This window comes from Crocodylus siamensis, chromosome 2 (assembly GCF_052110815.1).
Source record: "Crocodylus siamensis isolate JL-2025a chromosome 2, ASM5211081v1, whole genome shotgun sequence".
Lineage (NCBI taxonomy): Eukaryota > Metazoa > Chordata > Crocodylia > Crocodylidae > Crocodylus > Crocodylus siamensis.
Window position 1 is genome coordinate 201,700,281 of NC_143396.1, and position 10,339 is coordinate 201,710,619.

General features: G+C 38.8%; 1 protein-coding gene across 3 annotated transcripts in view; it reads left to right on the plus strand.

The window, feature by feature from the left end:
* BDNF (brain derived neurotrophic factor) overlaps positions 1 to 10,129 on the plus strand; it is a 28,415-nt gene extending 18,286 nt beyond the window's left edge. For 2 of the 3 annotated variants that reach the window (XM_090032817.1, XM_090032819.1), the window contains exon 2: positions 5,827 to 10,129. In XM_090032817.1, the coding sequence (XP_089888943.1) occupies positions 5,827 to 6,588 (762 nt within the window). In that variant the 3' untranslated portion in view covers positions 6,589 to 10,129. Of the gene's footprint in view, positions 1 to 3,780; positions 4,098 to 5,826 lie in introns of those variants that run through there. The other variant, XM_090032820.1, reaches the window with a different exon arrangement.
* The last annotated feature ends 210 nt before the right edge of the window (positions 10,130 to 10,339 follow it).

Genomic DNA, 10,339 nt, shown 5'->3' on the forward strand with positions numbered 1-10,339 from the left:
GTAGGCAGGATGCTGTCTTGGGAAACAGAGGGCATGCTTGAACCCATTTAGGCCAATGAAGCAAGATTCCAGCTTCCTGCATGAGCGCCATCATGACTGAGCTGTTGTATAGATTTAAAAAAAAATAAGAGTAGGCATCTTCTTTGGCCATGTTCATGAATAAATGTTACTGTTCTATGCGGAGTTTAATCATGCTGTGTTTGGTGAGCTCTGACCACACCCATTGAATCAGATCTTTGATACAAGATAGGAACAGAAATATTAGCTTGAGGAGTCACTTGGGCTAGTCATGAGATGGGTGCTGATCAACTCAGCCCAAGCAAGATGGTGGCAGTTTTGGGCGTGTGCAGAAGCAAAACCTTAAGTGTCCAGGGAACTTTACTAGGCAATACTTGGGCATCTATAATTGGCCTTTGGAGCAGTGCTTCTCAAACTATCTGATGTGGCAGACCAGCAATTTTTTTCCAGCGGGCCAGGGACTGGTGCCCGGTACAGCCAGTGGCAGCAACTGTGTGTAACACCGCTACACAAATACGCGACCAGCTGTTTCTTTCTCTTTCCTCCTCGCACGACCTGATATCACTTGGAGTGTTGGAACGTACAAACTGTGGCACTATGACATACTGACGTTATGCTTCTGACAATATATTTATTTCTTTCCTGGCAGCTCACTGCGGACCGGCGAATATATTTCTTTCCTGGCAACTCGCTGCAGACTGGCGACCAGTGGCTTGTGGACTAGCACCGGTCTGCGGACCACCGCTTTGAGAAGCACTGCTTTAGAGGCTCTGAGAGCCCCTCTAATTAAAGTGCCAGAGCATCTCATGTATCAGCATCCCCATACTTCAAAATGGAGGCAGGGGCACTTGAACTACAGTTCATTCAACAAGCTTTAGTTCAAGCATCCCCACCACCTTTTTTAAACCTGGGGACAGATGCTGATACACAATATGTGGGAGGCTGCTGAAACACTGTTATTACCATGCTCCAGCAGACTCAGTTAATTGAGTCTGCTCTAATGTACTGTAATTACAATGCATTGGAGCAGCCTCTGTGCTTGTGTACAGGTACCCTAGGGGGCTAAAAGGTTAGGGGGTGTGTTTTGAGGATCACACTCTTAGACTTAGGTGTATATGTTTCCAAAGCCCACTTTGGACTTCTGAGTCATTTGGTGGCCCTGAGTCTTAATTTCTATGACTCAAATTGCACAAGTCCTTTATCACAACTATTTAAGCAGGAATCCTTTTAGTATGTGTATGTAGAACACATAAGACTTTGGAGACCTCATCTCCTTTTGGCTTCTATGAAGCACTGACATGTTTTGTCAGCCTGTGTTCCAGTCCAGCAAAACATTTCCAGCACAGGCTATGGAAAAAGGTGATAGCCCTCCTAGTAGGAAAGGGAAAAAGGTGTCCCGCAATTACTCACTAGCAGACTTTTAACTGTTTGCCTAAGTGAAAAACCTTGGAATGGCACAAATAGTTATTTGTAAGCTTTCCCCGTATGCAACAGAAAGTACCTCACCCCTTAGGGTGATGATATTCCCCCAACCACAGAGATACAGGGATAGAGGAAGTCTAGAAATCCTACTAGTAGAGTAAATGGAGAAAATAGACAAATCCAGCTCCCTTTCTTTTGCCTTTCCCTGACTTATGATCCAGTAGCTGATTAGCAAGCAGAAGGGCATGCATAGTCTATATTAAATATCTGGGTTTATTAGACATACATTGTAATGGGCCAAGCAGGAGCTTTATTAATCTTTAATATATTGGTATAACACAAATTTAATAGTTGGGGGGGCCACAAATAGAAGGAACTGAAAATGTACATGCAAACCTTAATTGTCTCCAGTGACCCTTTGAAACCTTGCATTTGGATACCAAGTGTTTTATACTGACTCATTATAGGAGATAAGGACCTTGCATTCTTCAGTCAAGTTGCAGTGCTACATTCAAAGTAGCAAAGAAAAAAATTCCAGCTCAAAGGTTTTTATCCATGAACTCAGATTTAATAATCGTATTCCATCATGACCTCATTTTATCACACTTTATGCAACTGCTTCCACTGTAACCTCTTTCCCCCAAGATGAAGATGTGTTTAAAGGGTTTCCCTTCACGTTAGCACACTTGAACAAATTTTCTTTGCCAAAATGCTATTACGAAGAATGCACACATTGTAAAAAGTCTTTCCCTTGCATGTTCTCCCTCAAGATATACAGAAGTGTCTTTCCAGATATTATAAATACAGTGACAATTCATCCATAGCTCATTTAAAGGGGAGTTTGAAATTTTACCTTCCAAAATTCGTTCTCCAAAAGCTTTCATATGTGGAATCTACTTTTAGACAACTTGTACACATATGGCTTCACTGTTTTGATTGCTGCAGAGACAAGGTGCTACAATAGGCAGGGAGAAATCCAAGGTTTGGTTATCTTTTACAGGAATAAATCTGTATGTATACAATCATTACGTGCCTCTGGAAATGTAGGAGCACCTTTGGGGTGCTACCCTTAAAGTCATTTTTCCTGCAATAATGTATAGAGGGAGGAGGTTAACTTTGAAGCATTACATAATGAATACTACTCAACTTGCTGGATCAGTGGCCAAGTGGCAGATAATGTCTAGAAACTAGAAGATTGAGACAACAGTTTCTTTGCTTCTCCCACGTGTACTTTCAATGCTTCCTTTCCACACTAATCTCATGTGGAATACCGTTCCCAAATAGTTACGTAACTATTACCTTGTTCTCTGTCAAATCACTTCTTAAGACACATTACTACAATGAGGTCTACAGCAGAGGTTCTCAAACTGTGGTCCGCAGACCACCACTAGTCCGTGAGCTCCATTCAGGTGGTCTGCAGAATGGTCGCGGAATAATAGAGAATATCCGTACTCGTAAGGTGAGACTGCTGATATTAAAAAGAACAAAAAAAAGTTTAAGTGGTCTGCCGAGACCCTCAGCAATTTTCAAGCGGTCTGCGAAAAAGAGTTTGAGAACCACTAGTCTACAGTAAAGTGCCTAAAAAGAACAGCTAAATAGGTAGTCTGTTAGAGATTCATTATGTCACTTGTTCACTTGCCTAGTTTTAAAGCAAACTTTGGTACATCCCAACTGTACCCTTAGCTAATGTGTGTAACCTTGTGTTCACAATGCACTCAGCCTCATCCCTTCCTTTTGCACACTTCTTTGCTTTGCCTCTACAGTACTATAAAAGCCACGGAGTAGGAAACCAACTTCTATTTCATGCTTGGACAGCACCCGATATAATTAAACAGTGATACTGACTGGGACCTCTGGGTACTACAGTAATACAAATTAGTATTAATGGTGATACCAAGCACTTGAATTGGAGCCATGAGATTTGCATTCAATTCCTAGTTCTCCTGTTGACTTATGTGACCTTGGGCAAGTCACAAAGGCAGGATTTTTTCAAAAATATCCACTAATACTTTTTTCAATGTCTCAATTCCTCAGTGTAAACATAGTATCGGTGCACCAGTTCCTTTCTCAGCAAGTATGTTTTATATTAATAAGCTTATCTGTCTTTCCAAAACACTTTGAGAACCAAGGATGGAAAACATCATCTATCTGCAAAATCTTATTAACGTTCTGCATATTTAGAGCAAATACTATGTTCCTGTGAGTCACAGACACCAGGATTGTTTAACTTTGATATATCAATGTTGCAACAACACTTTTTTTTAAACAGGAAGAATGACTGGGAGAGGGGGGATATGTTGAGCTGCGGGGTGGGAGTGCTCAACTACATTCCTATCTAGGAAATAACCTTTCAGTAAATGAGTTTTGGGACCTAGGACCTTGGCAGTGCCCTTAGTTTGTGTAGCCTCTTTGTTTTTGTGGCTCCCCCTACCTCTCCCCCTTAAGAATTTTGGAGTTCTGGTTTCCCACATAATATTTGTAGGAGATGAAGTAAGACTCAGATAGCACCCTGCTGGCAAGCAGAAACAGCATTTACTGCAATGTGCATTGCCAAGTATGAGGTACTTCCGAATGAACTTCAAAAGCACTGAAATGACCATGAACTGCTACTTCAAGAATGCGAACAATGCTGTTGCTTTCTAGCAAGCACAGAGCTGGTGAGAGCTGGGAACGGAAGGGGAAAAATAATAGTTGGACTTGGACGATGTTGTAGCAGTACAGATAAGTCAGAAAAACAGGTCTCTCTGGCACTCAGGAATTGTAGGGCTTATTATAGTAACACCTAAAAATGTATACAACATAGATGCAGGAAGAAATGGTTCCTGCCTTGAAATATTTTTCATTCAAAAAGGCTAAACTAAGGCTGCGGGAAAGGGACAGACATATCATCAAGCTGCCTAAAGTGCTGATAGGAACACATTTGTTAGCTTGTATGCTTGTGAGGGCTTTTTAAAATAAACAAACCATCCCTTCATTTATCCCCGGTGTCTCATCCTGCCATATTTGACAGGGGAAGGGTCGAGTGAGCAGTTGTCTCACCTTATCCAGGTGATGCTCCCAACTCTGGGCTGAGTTGGACTGAGAAAAGCAAACCAAACATGAACAGGGCAAACAGTCATAATACTTAAATATGATGGAACAGTTGCCTTGGTGGAAGCAGCTCCAGTGGTTGATCCTGCCTTTGGAGTTCATGCCAGCTTCTGTGATCAGGCACTGGAGTCAAATCCTGTCTCAGGCAAAACTTAGTTGACTTCACTGTTGAATTTAACAGGTGTTTTGCCTAAATAAGGACTAATATGATTTGGCTCTTGGAAATGACAATGTAGTGGTTCTATTATTGCCATTTCAGTCTCTCCTTATCACTTCTTGTAATCTAATATGCCTTTTCCATAGCATTCACATGATGCAAGCTAGGTATTTACTTACACAGCATTTCAATACATTTGCTACACTTGCACGTTCACTTCTCTGGTACTTTTGTCTGGTTGCATATTCTTCTTTATACTTTTTTAGGCAAGGAATTGGCCTACTGAGACCTGGTAACTCTGGCTTTTTTCTATGTATGGAGGTCATTTTCAAAACCTAGTTGCATCTTCTCATAGTTGCATTAACATGTGTGAAGGGCAACCTCTGGCAGATGTGGTTGTGAAATGGTCTACGTTGATCCACAGAATAAAATATGTGGGTCTGTACTCAAAAAGGAAATCTTGCTTGATCCACATGAGCTATAACCATGTACGAAAACAGATGCTGGAGAGGGATCTGTCGGTACAACTTTTATTTAGGATAGTTATTTGTTGATACAGTTCACGATTGTTGGGACAGGGACTACAATCCCTTCAGGTTTCTTGTTCTCAGTGTTGTTACAGTAATGTTTCAGTAGTTCAGAGAGCCTAGTTGTACTGTAGACTTCTAAGTACGTCATCATTAAAATAGTCAGGCACTTTGTACCAGACCATGTATTTCTGAACCTGTAGATTATTAAAGTGTTATTGCACTGTAGCATTTCTAATTATTGTTGTTGCACTGACAGCACATAAGCAAGATCATTAAGTATTAAGCCTATATATAACCTGAAGTGTGGCACTTACTGTGGAGAGACCTTGGGCCTCTGGAATGAGTTTTTGATTTCCTACTAGCCAGGTGTCCTAGTCATTGTTTTCTATTTAGTTGGAGCGCTAAAGCACAGGATGAACATATGAGCACCTTTGTTGCATAAAACAAATTGCAAAGTGCTGCTGACATTAATCTGTACCTATGGGCAACAGATTACCCTAGTTGATGTATTAATAAATCTTTGTCTTCTTACAATTACATGTTATTAGTTTTTGGCCCCTATGACATTTTAAACCTCTTTGTTTTGTTTTTTTGTCCTGTTCCTAACAGTTTCACCAAGTGAGAAGAGTGATGACCATCCTTTTCCTTACTATGGTTATTTCATACTTCAGTTGCATGAAAGCTGCCCCAATGAAAGAAGCAAGTGTCAGAGGACAAGGCAGCTTGGCTTACCCAGGTCTTCGGACCCACGGGACTCTGGAGAGCCTAAGTGGGTCCAATGCTGGTTCAAGGGGACTGACATCACTGGCAGACACTTTTGAACATGTCATAGAGGAGCTTCTAGATGAGGATCAGGACATCCAGCCCAGTGAAGAAAACAAGGATGCAGACTTATATACGTCTCGGGTTATGCTAAGCAGTCAAGTGCCTTTGGAACCCCCATTGCTCTTTCTGCTTGAGGAGTACAAAAATTACTTGGATGCTGCAAATATGTCTATGAGGGTCCGGCGCCACTCTGACCCAGCTCGTCGTGGGGAACTAAGTGTGTGTGACAGTACTAGTGAGTGGGTAACAGCAGCAGAAAAAAAGACTGCAGTGGACATGTCTGGTGCAACCGTCACAGTCTTGGAAAAAGTCCCAGTACCCAAAGGCCAACTGAAGCAATACTTCTATGAAACCAAATGCAACCCCAAGGGTTACACAAAAGAGGGGTGCCGGGGCATAGACAAGAGGCACTGGAATTCCCAGTGCCGAACTACCCAGTCGTATGTGCGAGCGCTCACCATGGATAATAAAAAGAGAGTTGGCTGGCGGTTTATAAGAATAGACACTTCCTGTGTATGTACTTTGACCATTAAAAGGGGAAGATAGTGGATTCATGTTGCATAGATTATATTGAGACAAAATTATCTATTTGTATATATACATAACAGGGTAAATTATTCAGTAAAAATAATTTTATGGACTGCATGTATAACTGAAGTTTATACAGTACAGTGGTTCCACAGTCTATTTATTGAACATATCCATGACCTGAAGGGGAACAAAAGTCATTTGCGCACAACTTTAAAAAAAAGAAAAAAAAAGTCTGCATTACATTCCTCGATAACATTGTGGTTTGTTGCCGTTGCCAAGAATTGAAAACAGAAAAATTTAAAAAAATTAATAAAATTGCATGCTGCTTCAATTGTGAATTGATGATAAACTGTCCTCTTTCAGAAAAAAAATTGAACCAAAACATTCCGTTTACATTTTAGACAGTAAGTATCTTTATTCCTGTTAGTATTATATCTGTTTACTGCTTTAACTTCTGATAGCGTTGGAATTAAAACAATGTCAAGGTGCTGTTGTCATAGTTTTACTGTTTTGTTTTGTTTTTTACTTTTAAATTCCCACCTAGTTGGAAAAAAAAAGAAAAATATCATTACCATATGTTCTGGATAAAATAATTTTTTGTATGTTGTGAAGGTGTTTGCAATATCAAATCAGACTACTGACAAAAAAAAAATTTAAAAAAAGGCAACTGAAAAAGAATACTGATGTTCCACTTCATGCTACTGAACTTCAGGCTTAAAGACAGCACTTGTGTAACTGTCTGCCTCCTTTTTTTTTTTTTAAATGGCTTTCTTTTGAAAGACCTGCATTTGCTTACATAATGTTTGTTTGTGTTTGAAGTTTTTTTTCCCCCTTCCTCTCTTTGGAAGGAAATTTGATTGCAATCTCTAAATATTTCACTTCTCACCGTACAACTGGAGCTTGTCATATTGAAAATATCAAGAGTGTTGAGAGCAATGACTTGATGTAATAAAAGACTTTTTGTGCTTGGATCAAATGTTTTGTTGAAGCAAAATGAAATTTCATCATAAAACCGTTTGGAAAGAGTCAAGTGACCCTAAAAGCTAGGAAGCCACAAGACGAGATAATATGGGCCTAGTTCAGTAGTTAGTTACAAAGCCTTGGCTTGAGTGGGGCTGCTTGAGTATAAATCAGCACTGAATTGGGCTCCATGGGTTCAGTGGAAGAGCAGCAGCTTTGCCCTGTATATTAATATATGTAGTACAACCTATTGCTCCATTGGTGACCGTGAAAATATCTAATGTGCTTTGGCCCTTGAGTTACTGGGAGATATAGTAGTAGAGAAGTTTAGAATCCAAGCCAGAAGGACTCCTGAGGATTGGCTTTGGAATGAGGCAGAAAAGGCCTTGCACTAGTTTGAAATGTCTAACACACCTAAGATATTTTCAAGAGGTTCCAGTTCTAATAGGCAGTATATGTCAACTTTAGTAGACAAATATGAAAGCAGGACAATATAATCGTTTGAAAAAAATAGGAAAAGCAGGAGTGAAAATTACTTCTGGGATAACTAACACAAAATGGACTTAGATTCAAATAGCCAATTACAGCAGTCTCCTACTAATAATTAGTATAACATCAGTATTTTTGAGTTGGAAGCTCAAAAGTTGAGCTCCCAGAACAAGACAGGATAAGAAATGTATTTATGGGCACAGTATAATAAAGTTACGTTTCATTGCTGCAGTCACTGATTTCTGGAAGGTGGGAAATTCAATTTAGCAACCTGATTAACTAGCATAAATGGGTTCACTAAAGGAAGGTGTTTTATCTGTAGCAGTAACTCATGTAGGTGAAACTGAGAGAGAAATGACCAAAGCCAAGACGCACACATTTTGCAACATTCTATCCACAATTTCATATTGGCAAAACTTGTGTACTTTTTTGCATTTCTGATCAAAGTCATTTGATATTGGGATTGTGTCAGGAATTTTGAAAGATATTCCTTTTTCATGGATTATATGTTCCATACTTAGCCTAACTCATTAATACAAGTAGACTCAATCCCATAAACAGATACCATCACTCCTATCAGCCAAAGATATTTAATAAGTGCTCCTTAAATGTAAATGAACTTTGGATCCGTTCCTTCATTAGCAGAAGTGACTACCAGAGTTGACCCCCTCCGCACACTGATAACTTCATTCTCCATCTACCTTTTCCATCCTAGCAACTGCTATGAGGTTTCACTATCATAAGAAAACACACACACAAACATGCAACTTCATCTGATCTTCCCGGACCTCAAATTTTAGGCCTTATTGGGAGAGTTCAGGTACTCCTACTCCTAAATGGAAATTAGAAATGGAAAAGGTCCCACCCGAATAGAAAAGATCAACTTTTTGAATTTATATACTGAAGGATAATGGGAGTGGGAGGATTTTATTTAATCAAAACCAGCTGACCCACCACCAGCCTTTATATGGACCTTTACTAGAGTCAGGATTTCATCAAGGTGGCTTACTGCCTCATCACTTTTTTCCAAACCATACAAATTAGAAAGACAAATGCCTAGAAAATGGGAAGGGGTTAAATTAACCAGTGTATAGGAAGTAGATTATTCATCTACTTTGGCACCAGAAAGACAAACGATAGGAATCAAATTTGAAAAAAGCATAAAACATAATTCATGCTTGAAAGAATGTAAGATTAGTGATCAGCCAGAGTTACCTGCAGGCAGGTTCTCACTCAAGCAAAACTTCCAGGCTGGTTTAAGAAGTGTCATTAAATGTTTGTAGAGCCTTAACAACTAGATTGATCTATGTCTAGATCCTGCCACTTTCATACTTACTAGGTGAAATTAATGGAGTTACTCATGGAGTTGCTGAGCACTCAAACTAGTTGCAAAGTGTGGCCTAAAATGTTTTTTAAAAAAGTTAAACTTTTTTTTAAATTAGGGTTTCTATTTCAGGTGGGGACAAAAGGAAACTATTCTAAACTCTGCAAGTATATAGTGTGACACAGTATTCCCTAAAATATTGGTATTTATAATTTCTGCAAAATGAAATAGGCAATTAGACTACAGTCCCATGGCTGTTGCATGCCAGACCTAGCACATACATGATCACAGGCTTGGCAGTTTTAGTTGAAATGAGGTTTTAAAAAAAGTCACTTAATTGAAGTCTTGCTGCTGTGACAAAGTTATTTCATGCATGTCAGCAGGCCTAGTGCTTTGTTAAAAGTAAAGACTCTCTTGCAAATGTAAGTCAATGTCTGTGGCCTTGTTCTCTATATTCACTATGTGTACCATATTTATTGTATATTTATATAATTTTATGTTTTTGGGAAAAACTGAAATTGGCATTAAACCTTAAAATCATCTGCGTCATATTGTAAATATAATTAAGCTATATTTAAGTGTACTAATTAGCATATAATTTATGTTTAACTATAGATTTTTTACGTTTTTAAATATATTTTCAAATATATATGTGTATATATATATATAGATATCTATATATATCTATATCTATATCTATATATATATATATTTGATATAGATATATATATATATATATAAACTTGGGGGGTTTTGGGGAGAACCTTGTGACTTTTCTCTAAATGTAAAACAAACTGGAATTTTACTATAAAGATGTGTGTTCTTTGCTTTAAAACGATTTTTACTTTATTTTAGCAATAAAATCTCATTTGCAGGGTAGAAAGCCACCTGTTTCATAGCTGGACAGTTGGCATTATGAGTGTCAAATATCATTTTCCACAAACCTCAAAGAGTCTTTTCAGAAAGATTTATTTTCATTTAATCTTAGCAACA